Raw genomic sequence first — 17288 nt, 5'->3', positions numbered from 1 at the left:
GACCCAGGGATTGACCTGGGTCCCTGCATTGCAGGCAGACTCTTTACCGTCCGAGCCACAAGGGAATCCCTTTAGTAGTGATTATGAAGGGCACAGGCATTCTTTTAGTATGATTTTATCTTTCAAGTGGAAAAGTGTAATATTTTAATGTATAGGACATGAATGTCTTTAAGAATTCTGCTTTAAACGCTGAAGGCTGAATTACTTACTACAAAAAAATTTGAAGTAGTTTATAATTTTAAAATAGTGGATCCTTTGGAATGTAAGATAGTTTTTAAAATTCAAGATTCAGTAAGTTATTTAATTAAATGTAGATTTTTCTAGGCTTTTGGTAATAAGAACTAAAAAGTGATTACACATTGTGAAATGCTTTCTTGTTAACAAGTGGCAGTTTTGCTGGACCAGAGAATATTAGTATAAATATAAACTCCACTATAAATAAGCTTACCTTCAAGCAAATCTACAATAATAGACTGTCAAGGTCTATCATAGGTTCAGTGAAAACAACAATGAACTACAAATTTCAATTTTAATTTGGAACAGGTCTGTTTTGAGTTCTATTAAATAAATCTGCATACTATTCCATAAAAAATAATGAATCAACTATTTAAATATGGAATTGTCATCTTTGATTTTTCATCTTGACACATATCCAGCCTTCTCCCAATTTCTGAACTACCTGGAACTACTTAGCCCTAATATAAACTCATGTTGTCTAATTTCAAAAGGTCTTTTACAATTGATTACTAGTTCATATCTTATTTTCCTCATAATCACTATTCTGTACTTTTATCCTTTTCTTCAGCTATTCAATCCCATGTATCTTATATTCTTTTCAATTGATAGTTTTTATTACCTGAAAGAGACCATGATTTTCCAGAATGAGCTTCCTTATCTACTACAATTGACTTCATTTCAATCTTTTCAATTTTCCAAACCACTTTTCCCCCATCTTCTCCTTCTTTTCATGGTAGACAAAACTGTGATTTTCCAGACTTCCTACTCTTCATGAGCTATGACCTTAACACCCTATAATCTTTCCACCACTCTTGACTCATTTTGTCCCTTAATAATCTCATCTGTATTTGGCATCCCCAATTTCTCTTCCTTTTCAAACTCCTTTTTATTCTTTAACATTAGCCATTCACTCTTTAGTAGCAGGGTAGTTATGTGAATCTTTCTGATCTAACTCGTATTTTCCTCCTTTTATATCCAAACTTTCAAGTCAGCAGTTCCCACACTTCACACCTCTTTTTTTCTTTTTACCTAACCAGTCTCTTTACCTTTAGGATATACTATTATTAAGAAATAATGACTGTTTTCTCAACATAGAATTGAAACTGACTTTTAGAATCTCCAATGATTTTCTATTAAAAAAAAAGTTATTTTTTAACTCTTATTTGGGTATTTGATCCTTTTTAGCATCTTTCTTTATACTTCCCTTATTTTCTCCTTTTTATCTTTATGACTAATATGGAGCACTTATTAGGAACCAGGTATGGATATAGTGGGTTAATGCAATACCCTTACAGAAGAGGTTACTATTACTTTCCCCATGGTATAGGTAAAGATGTCAAGGTATACAGACGTAAAACAGCTTGTTCCAATGTAAACAACTGGTAAATTAAAGAGGCAGAATTTGAACCTTGGCAGACCTAGTCCAGATCCTATGTACCTAACCATTATACTATAATACTTCTGAGTTACTTTTTTAAAGTAACTGCTTCTCTATCTCATTTGTTTGATTTTTTTTCTCACCTACAATGAAGGTGTAAGTGAAATTATCACTGATACTGCAATTAAGGATCCATATTTTCAGTTTTAAATTCCCACCTATGCTTCTAATCAAAGACCACTTTAAGCAAAAAAATATATTATGTACAACTTATCCAACCTGCCTGAAACAATCATACAAAAATATTGTCTCAAATAGATGCCTGACTAACATTCACTAGTTGCTTCCTAGAACCTGACATTTTGCTAGGTTGAAAACCACATATGTCATTTTTTATTCTTTCCTCATCATTTTAGAACTAGAATCAAACCAGTACCAAACTCTTAAAGATTTCACTTTGAAATATTTTAACTTCAAGCATTTGTCTCAACTTTCACTACCAGAGGAGATTAAGTGCTCATCATCTTGTTCTTAAAATATTGCCTAGTCTCTTCACCCTGATACAAGACTTTCTATTTTGAACAAGGTCCTTTTCCTGCATATGTTTATTCAAGAGTCTGAAAAGTCCTAGAAGAGAGAAATCTATTGCATTTTGTTTTATCAGCATTATCCAAACTTAATACTGATCCATACAGATCAGTATTAAGATCAATTACCAGTTACATTTCCTTGGGTAAGTAAATTTCTCTAAGCATCAGCTTCTGTAACATGGACTCTCTACCTGCTTCAGAGGAACTTTGTGCGGATGAACAAAAGGTTTTAATAAATGTTAGGTGCATAGCACAATGGCTAGCACAGAAACAGAGTAAGCGCCATATATATCACTATTATCATTATTACTGATTCTTCATTCTTGACCACAAAAGATTCTTTTTTCCTGACAAAGATTAATGTCTGCTGGATTTCTATGACATAAGAGAAGCTTTAAAAAATATTATTTTATAAACCTTCAAATCTAAGATCTCCATAGTAGATCACTCAGTAATTGTCATAATTATCTTCCTCTCCTACCAACAGCTGTTCCTACAAGCACTCTGAGAATCTGTGTGGAGTTTTAGCACAGAAGAAAACAAAGTATAGAAGTATTTCTTTTTCTTTTTCTCATAACCTTCCAGAGAAATTAAAAGGGAAAGTATTAGAAGAATCCGTAGTCTGTAGGATACCCTTTGGCCAGACATCCATGACTTGCCATTATCTAGTTCCACACAACTTATCTAACATTAATTTCCTCTAAACTACAACACAAATGTCCCACTTCTGTCAAGATAATCTCTTTACTATTCAATAATTATGGTATCTTTCTTCTCAAATCCATATTGCTTCATCTACCTAAAATAAACTTTTCTCTTTTTTTCTCCTCTAATCAAGCAATTCCTCTAGAGTCTTCAGAGTACAGTTCAAGTTTTTACCTTTTTCACAAGACCAAATGTCACTCTAGCCTACATTTCTTTCACACTCCACCAAACTTTTACGGTGCACTGTTTATGTTGTAGTTTTGGTATATAAATGCAGTTTTAGATCTTTATTAGTTATATTGAGCATTTGTGATCTCTCATAAACTAGCTTGAAAGAGCAAGGGTTACAATTTAATATATTCTGCAATTCACTAAGAAGGTATTTAGTAAATTTATAATTGGATGAATGAATAATGAACAAATTATGAGCTAATCTTGCCAATTTTTTATGATGAAAATAAAATTCTTTGTGTTCAATGAGATTTTTGGTATCTTAATTTAATTTTTAAAGACAAAATAATTATATAGATGTCTATAACTATTTCTTTCTTAATGTAGCTTTTCTTAAAAATACATTTGAGCCAAAAAAAAATAAACAAAACCCACTGAAAGTATGTAACAGACAAAGGAAGTTAACAAATGCCAACTATCTTACTAGCCTATCATTTCTACTATGTTTTGGGGTTCATTATATTGACTTATGAGGTATAAATAACCATACTTAGAGGGGGATTTGAGGGACTTATAACAAGAGGAAAATTTTCAATAATCCTACGAGAAAAAAAAAAAAGGTTACAAGTACAAAATTCAAAACACAAAAAGGTGGAAATGAGAACATGGACACCAAAAACCTGGGCTAAGATGTGCACTAGAAATGAGTTTCTTGGGAAAGTCTAAACTAACTGAAGATCACTGAATGTCTCCGCTATTTGCATGTCTTGAAAATAAGAAATAAGAATGTTCTATGTTACAATTAATATGTTTAATTCTGGCTTATTGGTTCCTCCTGTGTATCCATTTCTCAGTATACTGACTTAAGATATGAGCATAACAGTATTATGTACTTCATGACAATCTGATTTTAAAGCTATAGAATAGAAATGATATACTTTGATTATTCAATAAATATTATCATCATTTTGAATATATAAAATATTGGAGTCCCTTCCTATCAGCAAATAAATATTTGATTTAAAACAAAGCACATCTGAGAATAAGGAACTGAATAGTTCACATCTAATATCTAAAGTTGGATGTTAGGCTATCATGCTAGATTTCAAGTTTCTTCTGTATGAAAGACTTGTGAGATCAGTATGTATTACTTTCCTAAAAACTGATATTTGGCTGAGAATTTGTTTAGACAATAAAGTTTCATTTGGAGAGAATATTCTGGTTCATGCAATTTATTTAGTAACCAACTGTATCTATATCATATAATTCAGAATATTTTATAAAAGTCATAATAATATATTATATAAAACTATAACTTTTTTAATTTCAAAAAGTAGATTTCTTATTTTTTGTTATTCAATTATACATATACACATATATTATTTTTGAAATTATTTTCTATTATAGGTTATTATATGATATTGATTATAGTTGCCTGTGCAATACAGTAAACCTCTGCTGCTTGTTGCTATCTATTTTTTTTAAATTAGATACTCAGCATTCTATTCATATGAAGTCAAACAAGTAGAATCAAAATGTCATAAATTTTTTAGTTAGGCAAAAATTAATAAGTTTTCTAAAATACATATATTATACATGTTATATATATATATGTATACAAAAGCTTTTCTACTATATCCTTGACAAAATTATAACTTTTAAAGCAAGGTTTATTTGTTTAGAACTGACTTCCTATTTTAAGTCCAAGTTACATATAAATTATACTTCTTTAGTAAACAAAATCTTACATTATCAACCATAAAAAACAATAAATATGTTGTAATAAACATTAGGAAAATATAATTTCATATCCAGTATTAGTTCATTTCTATGAGGAACTACATTTTCTGGCTCCAGCATTTTTTAAAATTCTAATTTTATTCTTTACATAATCTTAACTAGAAGAAAGTGTTTTAAAAATGTTTAAAGAAGTTACTTTAAAAATTAACTTCAGAGTTGAAGTCCAAAGAGAATGTAAATGTTAGTTAGGGGAATGACTATCATTTTAAAAGAAATCTTATTATTATTCTATGTACTAAAAGCTAAAAAATAAATAGAATTATATAAAATATACTTTTATCTATTCTATTATAAAATAATTTCTTATAAATATAATTATTTTATACTGGATTACCAGCATAATTTCTCCAGAAATAAAATCATGGTAATTTAAATTTATTTGTTGTTATTCAGTCACTAAGTCATTTCCAATTCTTTTGACTTATTATTTAGACAATGATCCAACAAAAAGTTTCACATTGTAAAATAGGACACCTACCTAGAAAGTTAGAGAATCCCAAGTTTAGAGCATAAATAACTGTTGATCTATAGTATCGTGGAAATCTGCTCAATCTCTCATCCAGAGTTTTTCAGTAAATTTTTCAAATTTTACATTTTTAAGAAACCGTTTAAACTTACTAAATTTAGAGTACTCTTTTAATGAATCTTTTAAAATAATACTTTCACATCACTATTGATTACATGAAAATATTAATAATAATTTCAATTTCATGAATCTCTATAAGGCTTAAAAATGAATGTAAATATGCAAAATTAAATCAATCACCATTATTTTTTAACCACTTATTTTGAATTTAAATAACATTATCTGAACAAGGCAAGTAAAAATAGAAATGAACCAAATATTTTAAAATTCTGGCTTTCATAAATCTGTACTGACACTGGACAGATGACAACCCATAAATTTCATTTGCCACAGAGAAAGTTAGTTTTAACAATGACTCACAGACCATTATTTGATGGTATTATTACAAAAAAAATAAAAATTCATTCATATCATTGTGCTGAATATACTGCCAATCATACAGTACTCAAAGTATATTTCATGTTTTACCTTTTAAAAAAAAATCAATATATTCACAGCCTCCCCTAACTGTTTAAACTTACAGAAACTACAAAGGAAATGTGAGAATTAATAGGCTGGATTAAAGTTGAAAATCAATAGACCCTACACTTCAGTGCCAATTCTGTAAATTCTTAGCCCCAGGTGATTTTAATCCAGAGGTCTTTAAACTCATACTTCTAGAATTTAGATAAATTTAGATTAAGTCATGGTACTGCTTTCAATGCATCACGTTTTAAATTATTCTTTACATTTACCTAGCATAGATAAAAATTTCAAAACTATAAACGTTTGTGAAGAATAAAAATATCTACTTATGTTTAGAAGTTTAAAATATTTACCTTCTGCCATGTGTAAATTAAAAGACACTTCCTCGAAAAGTTGTGAAAGGTTACAAATTGAAACATTTTGACACTGACAAAGAGCATAAAATGAATGATCTCATATGGTGTAAAAGCTACCTGCTCATGACCTAAACATGGAAAAATTTTTTAAATAGTATTAAAGGAAAACTGAAACTTGGCCTATAATTTGAAAATATATAATGATTAATTTCTCTACTTGTATTTGATTAGACACCCTTACATTTATCAATATACTGGCAAAATTATAATAAATTCCTAACACTGGCTAGTATATTTTTTCAACTCAGAAACATGAAATTAATAAGTTTTTGAGCTACATTTCAAATTTATTACAATAAACGTAAATATTCTGTAAATTAAATATTCTGTGAATGAATGGATAATACATTTCTTTTGAAGGCATAAGATCTATCAATATGATCACAAATTAAGAAGCTAATTATAAAAAGGTAAATGCAGAAACAATCATAATAAACAAAGTATCAAATAATTTTGAAGATTTAAAAGAGCTTAAGGGGAAGAATTTGCCTTATTTTTACATTAAAGAATGTCATTTTTTTTCCTACATAGCATCTGTCATTATTCAATCTTAAAAACTAACATTGTCTTTTATCAAGTAAAAGTTTTGTTACAGAAAATCCCACACATTAAAAATAAACATTGGCCCTTTATGACATATATATAAATACTGCACAAGTTATACAGAACATAATAGCTGATTTGTAACAAAGAACTGTTTGCTAGGTACAAAAATTTACTTATACATATTTGTTGATAAAAAATATTGAACATGACAATTAAATTGACAAAACAGGAGTTTATATGCATAACTATACTAAGACTAAAAATATTGAGAATATGGTATTAGGAATTTTGAGAATGTAGTATCAATTTTTATACTTTATTTTAAAAGTGATATAATTTTAGATAGATTAAATTCTTATAAATTAATCAAATTTGTATCTATAATTTTTAAAAGGGCAGTATAAAAGAAATGAGCCATAAGTGCTCCTCAGTGTAACACTAATAAATGAGTAATTCGATCAATAAGTAAACTGATCAATCTAAAGAAGAGGCTCTGATAGTCTTTAAGTAAATAAGTGACAACTGTTGTGTTTTAAGTATTCTTAGGGAAAAACTTTATATGCTAAACCTTTAAGGCTTCTTTTATAAGGAATTCATACTACACTGTGGTATCTGTCTTTGATTTCCCAACTAAACACTCACTTGTTTGATGCGATCTGGGTTAACGGTGGTCTGGGGTTGTAGAATGCTGACTGGTTCTGTCTTGGCCACATTTTGGGGCATTTCTCGAATTTTTTCTGCAATGAATCCATGAACTGCATTCAGTGCTTCAACTGTTCCCTGGATCAAGCACACTCGTTCAGTAGTACCTGTGGACAAAAGATTTAAGTTTCAGAAAACTTCCTCTCTTACTCTGTATGCTTTTCAAAAAAAACTATAAAAAAGGATGATATACTAATGCCAATAAAATCATGTACAGTGTAGAACTCTAAATCTGACAAAGGGCCAGCAGAGCCAGAAACCATGAGAAGTTTTGAGTACATCATTCACTGACATAACCAATACTTTTTAAGCACTTATAAAAGAACTTAGGGTTAGAAACCAGTAACACAAAGATGAAGACTTCCAAAGTGTATATGCTAACAGACATCAAACCAGAGAATTACAAGATACTATGATATGAAAAAATAATGGAAGTTATCGACATGGATGGCCTACATTAAAAAAAAAAAAAAGCATTTAAATTAGTGGAGAGAAGGGGTCTTGGAAAGCTTACAAAGTAGGTAAGTTTCTGAATTTTTACCACCTTTTATTCATGTACCCTGTTCTTCTTTTAATCATAGCAATAACACTATCTGACATTTTCTATTTATTTTTTTCATTTTTACTAGAATGCAAGCTCTCAGAGAACAGTTAATTAGTCTGTTTTGCATTGTACTGTAGTTTCCCCAAAGCCTAGACGCATCCCTAGCACATGATAGGTACATAACAGATATTTATTGGACAAATTATCAACCCTGCTTTTACTGATTATGAAATTTTAATAAGATAGAATATCATATAATTAAAAACAAAATTTTAAACTACTTTTCACTTGAAATTGATGAATAATTGATAAAAGATACCATTAGTTTTATTTGCTTCATATCTAGTCAATAAAATGTAGACATATGATGTGAGACGAGACTAAAATGATATTGGTTAGGTCTAATGCACAGATCCTATAGCCTATTTTATACTATACAGGTATACCTAAAGGCAATAAAAATAAATGATTAGTTTTTCAGAATATTTTGAGCCTCACTAGAGCAGCCTGTTATTAAACTGTAATCTTCTGCTCAGCAGCTCAACACAGCAAACACATAAAGTTACTTCTCAGACATCAGTATTCTTTTACTAAACAATTATCAACAAGTAAAAAAATCTTTTAAAATTTATAAAATATTTGTTTTGGAGCTAATATGACCTCCCAAGTACTTAACACATATCCTTTTCATACGACAGTTTCAAAATGCTAAGCCATTCTATAAAACATTTTAAAGTACATTTTGAAGGAAAAAAATGTGAAATTACACGTTAAAAAAAATGCAAGGAGTTTATACTGCTTTAAGGATTTATTACCATATAAACCATTTTCCTAGCATTTAAAAAAATTTTTTAAAGAACAGTAAAAGATTATCATTCTTACCTTTAGAAAAAAGACTTAGATCACAAGAATTAGGAGCAGGAATAAAAGAAAAATATTACATGTATACACCTAAATTGGGGCTTCCGTCGCAGCTCAGTTGGTAAAGAATCTGCCTACAACGCAAGAGACCTGCATTCGATTCCTGGGTTGGGAAGCTCCCCTGGAGAAGGGAATGGCAACCCACTCCATATTCCTGCCTGGAGAACCCTATGGACAGAGGAGCCTGGTGGGCTATAGTCCATGGGGTCCTAAGAGTCGGACACGACTTAGCAACTACACCACCACCACCACACCTGAATTAAATTATCCTGTTTTTAAACCATGAAGATGAAAGTTTATGAAAAGCTACATTCCCTGATTTGTAGAAAATATTTCAATAGAAAGCAGTATCTTTTAGTTGTGAGGAGGGAGACAATCTGAAACACATTCAGATTGTGAGTTTGAAGGCTTAATATTTCCTGTTTCTCCTAATCAGCTTTTCTCATCTTTTGAGTATCTTGATGTATCTCTGTATCTATTCTTGGGTAAAAGGATCTAGTTTATTAGGGATACTCTAGGGAGTCTTTACAAGGTTGTATTAATTGTCCAATAACTGACTAGAAAGGATGAGAACTGATCAATGCAGCTCCTCTGAAGTGTTCTCATCTAAGTCAGCAGACAATACAAAACACAGATCGGATTACATTCCTGCTTTTGGAGACAACTAAAGAGTGCTCTTCTGGGGATGCCAAGATAGAAAAGGAAATCAGTTAAGCCTCAACAGAGATTTTAAAAAAAATAAAAAATGGTAGTAAGTAACTAAAGGAACTATACGATCCATGTGGCTTTTAAAGTTCTAATTTAATAGAATACATACTGTGTCAGACAACACAGTAACCCCAATACTCTTCAGACTATACAATCTAACAAGTAGTAAATGGAAATCACTGAGCCATAAAGAAATATGATTGTCTAAAACTGAATTTCACATAGCATGCAAGAGACAATTTGGCAATAGTTTATAGGTCCAAAGTTGCCATAAATATTCTTTCAAGATTAAATGATACCACTACCATTAGAACTACTACCAACAAAAAAAAAAAAAGGGAAAGAAAAAAGGAGATTGCAATTTCCCCAATGGGAACTGCTGTAATCCTCAGAAGAGATGCTGTCATATTCTTCCACTGAACTCTAATGGCCTTTTCACTTAGATAACACAAAACTATAATTTTTAGGAGAAAGTCACAAAGAAGGAAGACTGTCAGGTATATGACTAAACTGTATAACAAAAACAAGCCTATAAATAATAAAAGTTGCTGTTTTTTTGTCATTTTACAGGTTTTTATGCTCCATTAGTGTCTAAACTAAACAATGAGTTATTTACCATTTTATTTTGCAACAGACTAGCAACAAAATCTGAAAAAATTACATAAAAGTATTTGCTTATATTTATTATAATGTAAAGATACAGGTATATAAGACACCATTAATTTAAAAATTTTTTTTTTTATAAATTTATTTATTTTAGTTGGGGGCTAATTACTTTACAATATTGTAATAGTTTTTGCCATACATTGACATGAATCAGCCATGGGTTTACATGTGTTCCCCTTCCTGGACCCCCCACCCAACCTCCCTCCCCATCCCATCCCTCTGGGTCATCCCATTGCCCCAGCCCTGAGCCCTTGTCTCATGCATCGAACATGGAATGGTGTTGTTTCACATATGATAATATACATGTTTCAATGCTATTCTCCCAGAACGTCCCACCCTCACCTTCTCCCTCAGAGTCCATGAAATTGTTCTATGCATCTGTGTCTCTTATTCTGTCTTGCATATAGGGTTATCGTTACCATCTTTCAATGGGAGACATTAGATAAACTCTTACAACTAGGGACAAACATAGGCAGTGAAATCAGAAAGACTTTTTGTTTCTACTTCACATGCTGTTTCATAAACTGAATAGGCATGTTTCTAAAATTAGGTACAATTATAAGTTGCCATAGCAAAATTGTGCTATACATTTAATAAAATATACCCACTTTGTGCTACTATAACCTTGGACAAGTCACTTAAACTGTTCCTGCTCCTACTTAAGGCAGTCTATCATCTGTGCAGTAGACCTGATCTCTCTTAACTTCCAAGTCCACTGTTTCTCCTAGTATCATTTTTTCCATCAGACCTTGCCTATCAGCAGAAAAACATGTTACACTTTCTCCCATTTTTAAAGATCCTTCCTTTATGACAGAAAGAGAAAATTAGCCTTTTGTAAAGCAAATGAAATACTGATTTAGGCAAAGATCATAAAATCATAAAATGAAAGGTTAACGGCAAATTTTCAATGGAAACATCTGGAATCACCAATCGACTTCACTGATCAACATTAGCATACCTAAGAGTGTGAAAATCAAGCACTGACATGATGCAATATGAAGCAGAGGGCCTCAACTATAGAGGACGTATCCCCAAATAGCTGAACCTAAATCAAATCATCTGAAAGAGATGGGAATACCAGACCATCTGACCTGTCTCTTGAGAAACCTGTATGCAGGTCAGGAAGCAACAGTTAGAACTGGACATGGAAAAACAGACTGGTTCCAAATAGGAAAAGGAGTACGTCAAGGCTGTATATTGTCACCCTGCTTATTTAACTTATATGCAGAGTACATCATGAGAAACGCTGGGCTGGAAGAAACACAAGCTGGAATCAAGATTGCCGGGAGAAATATCAATAACCTCAGATATGCAGATGACACCACCTTTATGGCAGAAAGTGAAGAAGAACTAAAGAGCCTCTTGATGAAAGTGAAAGAGAGTGAAAAAGCTGGCTTAAAGCTCAATGTTCAGAAAACTAAGATCATGGCTCTGGTCCCATCACTTCATGGGAAATAAATGGGGAACAGTGGAAACAGTGTCAGACTTTATTTTTTTAGGCTTCAAAATCAATGCTGATGGTGAGTGCAGCCATCAAATTAAAAGACACTTACTCCTTGGAAGGAAGGTTATAATCAACCTAGATAGCATATTTAAAAGCAGAGACATTACTTTGCCAACAAAGGTCCGTCTAGTCAAGGCTATGGTTTTTCCAGTGGTCATGTATGGATGTGAGAGTTGGACGGTGAAGAAAGCTGAGCACCGAAGAATTGATGCTTTTGAACTGTGGTGTTGGAGAAGACTCTTGAGAGTCCCTTGGATTGCAAGGAGATCCAACCAGTCCATCCTAAAGGAGATCAGTCCTGGGTGTTCATTGGAAGGACTGATGTTGAAGCTGAAACTCCCAATACTTTGGCTACCTCATGTGAAGACTCATTGGAAAAGACCCTGATCCTGGGAAGGATTGGGGGCAGGAGAAGGGGATGACAGAGGATGAGATGGTTGGATGGCATCACCGAGTCGATGGACATGGGTTTGGGTAGACTCCAGGAGTTGGTGATGGACAGGGAGGCCTGGCGTGCTGTGATTCATGGGGTCACAAAGAGTCGGACATGACTGAGCGACTGAACTGAACTAAAATCGAATCAAATATTTAGCCCAACATAACAGTTTACAAATAATACTGAGGGACTTCCCTGGTAGTCCAGTGGTTAAGAATCCACCTTGCAGTGCAGGGCATGTGGGTTTGATCCCTGCTCAGGGAACTGGGATTCTACATGCTATTGAGCAACTAAGCTTGCGTGGAGCAACTACTGAGCCTACATCTCACAACTAGGGAATCCGTGGGCCACTATGAAAGATTTCCACATAATGCAACTAAGATCTGACACAGCCAAATAAATAAATATTAAAAAGATAATTTTGAAAACAGAGAAACAAATGACACCATGAGAAAGCAAATACAAAAATCAAGAATGTAAGCTAGTCTACAGAACAATTAATCTAGTTTCTTCAATATAGGAAAGAATGTTCTCTAGACATAAAGAATCTTAAAAGACACAATAACCAAATATGAATTAGAATTTGGATCTAAATTCAAACAACTCTTACTTTAAAAATTGTGGCACTCTCATAAAAACAATATTAAATAGTATCAAAGAATTACTGTTAATTTTAACAGATGTGATTATGGCATCAGGATGTTTAAGAAAGTTTTCTCTCTCTTTTTAGGTGCATATTGAAGTATATGCAGCTAAAATGACTGAGATTTGCTTCAAAATATTTTTGTAACAGCAAAAAATGTTACTCATACAAAATACATATGCCAAAATCTTGATATTAATGACAAATATGTAGTTTTTAAGGAGCTTCATTCTTCTAAGTATGTCTGAAATTTTATAATAAAATAAAACATTTTAAAGCCTTCCCTGGCCTTCTTCTAGTTACATGGAGCTCAATTTCTTTATCTCTCAAAATTCCTTGAATGATTAAACACATGTATTTACACTTTTTCACCACCCATTCCTTTTTTCTTGACTCTGAGTTACTCCAGTATGGCTTTTGTCCTACCACCCCACTCAAACCATTCATTACAGCCTTACCTCGGTAAATCTGATCTTCATGCCTTTACACCGGCCCATCAGCTGTATGTGACACCATTGACCACTCTGTTCTTAAAATACTTCATTTGGTTTTCAGCATACCATATGGTTCTCATTTAATTCAATTCATTCATTCGGCAAAAATCTATTGATTCTCCACTAAATGTTAAGTACTATACTCAATAAAGCAATGACCAAACAGATAAACCTGCTTTCATGGAGTTCTTCTCTAGTTCACGCAGACAGACAATATACAGAAAACAAATACATAGAGAATATGAAATAAAATTAGTACCATAGAAAAAATTTGGGAACAATACCAGGATACGCAAAGACAAAATTCAAGTATAAAAGAGACCTTGTCTGTCAGGTTCACTGCTGAATCCTCAATGTGTGGAAGAGTGTCTGGCACCCTGTGGATACTCAAGAAGAATTTTTTTTGAATAGCTCCCTGAGTCTAATTTCCTTAGCTATGTATTAAAAACATATGATTGATTTTAAGACCTTTTTGCCTATCGATCTGTTGCTTTATAAAACGTCTAAAAAGCCGATAAGCCTCTTTGGGTTTATAAGATGAGTCAATATATGTAAGAATTAGATATATTTTGGGAAATGATTTAAAAAACTACTAATAAGATATAAATTACAATGTCAATAAAAAGAATAGTTGATTTTAAAAAAGCTTTCAGAAAGGTAATAGGAGAAGCAATGGATAGCTTAATAGTTTTTTTTCCTTTCCAGAATAGAAAGTAGATAAACTTTAAAAATGTAATCTATCTAAAAGAATAAAATGAGGGAAAAAAAGGAACACTTTTTTGCTGTTGTATAAAAGACAGTCTAAAACTTTCTGGATACTTGAGACCTATTTCAACAAGAATGAGTCTGGTTTGGAATAATGGGCATATAATAACGATATGATCCACATATTTCCAGTTGTCAACTATAATGAAAATTAGCAAACATTTTATTTGGATGTAAGAAAATGCATCAGTTTATACTCCTACTGAAAATATAACTCAGTATCTTATGATAAGAATGCACATAGATAACTCTTCAGGAAATATTAGCGCCAGTCTAAAGAAAGAAATTTGAATGAATGCCAGTGAAACATCTTAAAATTTAAAATTTAGTAGAATACTAATTTAGTATTCTATCTACTCAATCTATCTATTCTAATCTACTCAAAATTTAGTAGAATATTAATAATTCTATGACAACCTGTAAGCAATGTTGTTGGCCTCAAAAAGAACTGAAACAGTGAAAATGCCAATTAACATCACAACAGGCAAAAACTGAGGTGTAAAACAAAACATGGTACATAATTTTTAGAGTATGATAACAGCTACTTATAGCACTGAGAAATTGCCAAATCTGGGTAGCTAATATTCTGAATGGATAGGATTTCTTTCTTTCAACATTTAGCTTCTACCATTTCTAGAAATATCTCCCAATTAGTTATATATTTTCAAATACATTTAACATTTCCATAATACTTGGAAAAACTATATAATTCTGAACAGAAATAAATGTCAAATTTGAGATTTCTTTGGGTATGTATGTCTATTTATCCTTATACAAGGGGTGCTCTGTGACTGGTATTTGTTCCTTTAATTTTCATATTCTTTTCTTTACTATCCCTTATCCCTACCTCTGATTCTAGCACACTCCTCTCTTTACTTGTACTTTGTTGCATTTAGTCCTCAATGGCGGGATGAGCTAAGCAAAGTTGTTGAAACTATATAAACTAGCAATAGATAAATTCCTAGTGACAACCATAGGGGATAGCTGACCTCTGTGCAATCTTATTCTGGCTTTTTTCCACTGTATTTCTGAATCTGAGAGGTCAGTATCAATAGGCATAATATTTCTTTAATGCTTTCTTAAGGTTTAAAATTGCAGTTCCGTTCAGTTGCTCAGTTGTGTCCGACTCTGCGACCCCATAGACTGCAGCACGCCAGGCTTCCCTGTCCATCACCAACTCCTGGAGCCTAATGAAAACTGCAAGTGGGCATTTTATCTTTAAAACTAAGAGTATCATTTTTAGTGAATAAAGCAATTTATAGTAATTGTTTATTCTCGATCTATAATCATGGCAATCTAATTATGCAAATATCTTTGTGGTTTAAAAAAAGCATAAACATTAGCTCCTTGGCTTTCCTTTAGTTTAACTATTAAAAGTAAAGTAGTATAGAATATCAATCATTACCAATCATAGGCATTACAAACTTCAGGTTAGAACAAAATGGAATTTTTTTTAAAAGAGGAGAATAGTATATATATTATATAATTTATAATACATATTTAATATTTTATTAATATGATCATATATTATGCAGCATACTGTATGATAGCTCATGTAATACTCACAATTACCAAGATATATAATATTTTCTTCAACTTACAGGTAAAGAAGTGAAAGCAGTTGGACCAAGGAAACAAAACTAACAAATGCAGAAAGAAGTAAGATTTTGTCAAATACCATGTTTTTTCCATTACAACATATACCTTCTGAAAATGTAATGTTAGGCCCGCTGTCAAATCACATTCTTTGAAGAAACTCATGTGCATTTCAGCCTGATGATGGAAAAATAATTTTTACCCAGGCTTGATAATTTTTTTTAAATGCACTGAGTCATATTATTAATATCACTTCACAGGTTTATTTCAAATCGGGCATAAAATGAAAGAAAAGACTGACCCTTTTTACAGAGAACAGACCACCATAGGAGAAGTGGTTAATAACTGTGTGGCTATTAGCAAATTTTTTAGAACAAATTTTCAGATCAACAAAAGCATTTAGGAAAACTGCCATAAAAAGTAAGTTCAATTTGTAATTGCAGCTTTTATACCATTGTACAGTTTTGCACATTTGAAAAAGCTTCCTCCTACCCTACAATTACTAAGGGAAAAATATACTATTTCAAGAAGAGGATTCTTTAGAAAAGGAAATCATAGGAATTGACATATTTCATGATACAAAGTAAAAATTGCTTCTCTTTTTCTGGTGATTAACTCTCTACACAATCATGTCTCTACTTCTAAATTGTAAAACTTGTAGGGGGTCATTATAACATGCTTTATTCCCAAATCAATATAGTGAAGCTCAAGTTTCTGTTTACAGAGCATGCTTTAACATTAAAATATACTCAATTAAGCCAAAGGATGAAAGTATACTTTTCACAAAAATCTAAAAGTACTCATATTCTTCAAAGAACTGAAAACGTGAGAATGAATGACAGAGTAGATGTCCAGCTTCTCACTCACTCAATCTCTGTCCCACACATGCAAATTGCATACTCATTTCCATTTAGCCATTCCCACACAGTAACATCAGTTTAGGAGACCTGAAGTTCTGAAGAACTGTGAGGTTTGAAAGTAGACGTTATCTAAAAATTCTAAATAACAATTGCAATTTATCTTCAGTTTTTAACTTCTGAGGTCATGGAAAAGATCCTACCAATAGTTATGATGATGATTAGTTGGTCATTCGTCTTTAGCACAGGTTTAGGGTACTTGTGGGCTCCCTGGTGATTCAGACAGTAAAGAATACGCAAGCAATGTAGGAGACGTGGATTTCATTCCTGGGTCGGGAAGATTCCCTGGAGAAGGGAATGGCTACCCACTCCAGTATTCTTGCCTGGAGAATTCCATGGACAGAGAAGCCTGGCAGGCTATACAGTCCATGGGATCACAAAGAGTTGCACATGACTGAGCAACCAACACTTTCAGTTTTCACTTAGGCTACTTTTCGATATGTAGCAATCCTGGGCCGGAACAAGATGGCAGAGAAGAAGGACTCTGAGTTCAACTCC

The 17288-nt window shown here is 32.1% G+C and overlaps 1 protein-coding gene across 10 annotated transcripts in view; it reads right to left on the bottom strand.

Annotated features, from left to right (window-relative positions):
- Positions 1 to 17288, bottom strand: part of NOVA1 (NOVA alternative splicing regulator 1) — a 160910-nt gene that overhangs the window by 27410 nt on the left and 116212 nt on the right. For all 10 annotated transcript variants that reach the window (XM_081551866.1, XM_081551867.1, XM_081551869.1 and 7 more), the window contains one exon: positions 7537 to 7703. In XM_081551866.1, the coding sequence (XP_081407992.1) occupies positions 7537 to 7703 (167 nt within the window). The remainder of the gene's footprint in view (positions 1 to 7536; positions 7704 to 17288) is intronic.

This window comes from Giraffa tippelskirchi, chromosome 12, assembly GCF_054371585.1.
Source record: "Giraffa tippelskirchi isolate mGirTip1 chromosome 12, T2T-mGirTip1v1.2.pri, whole genome shotgun sequence".
Lineage (NCBI taxonomy): Eukaryota > Metazoa > Chordata > Mammalia > Artiodactyla > Giraffidae > Giraffa > Giraffa tippelskirchi.
The sequence above is the reverse complement of the archived record's forward strand: the minus strand, read 5'-3'. Positions and strand labels throughout refer to the sequence as shown.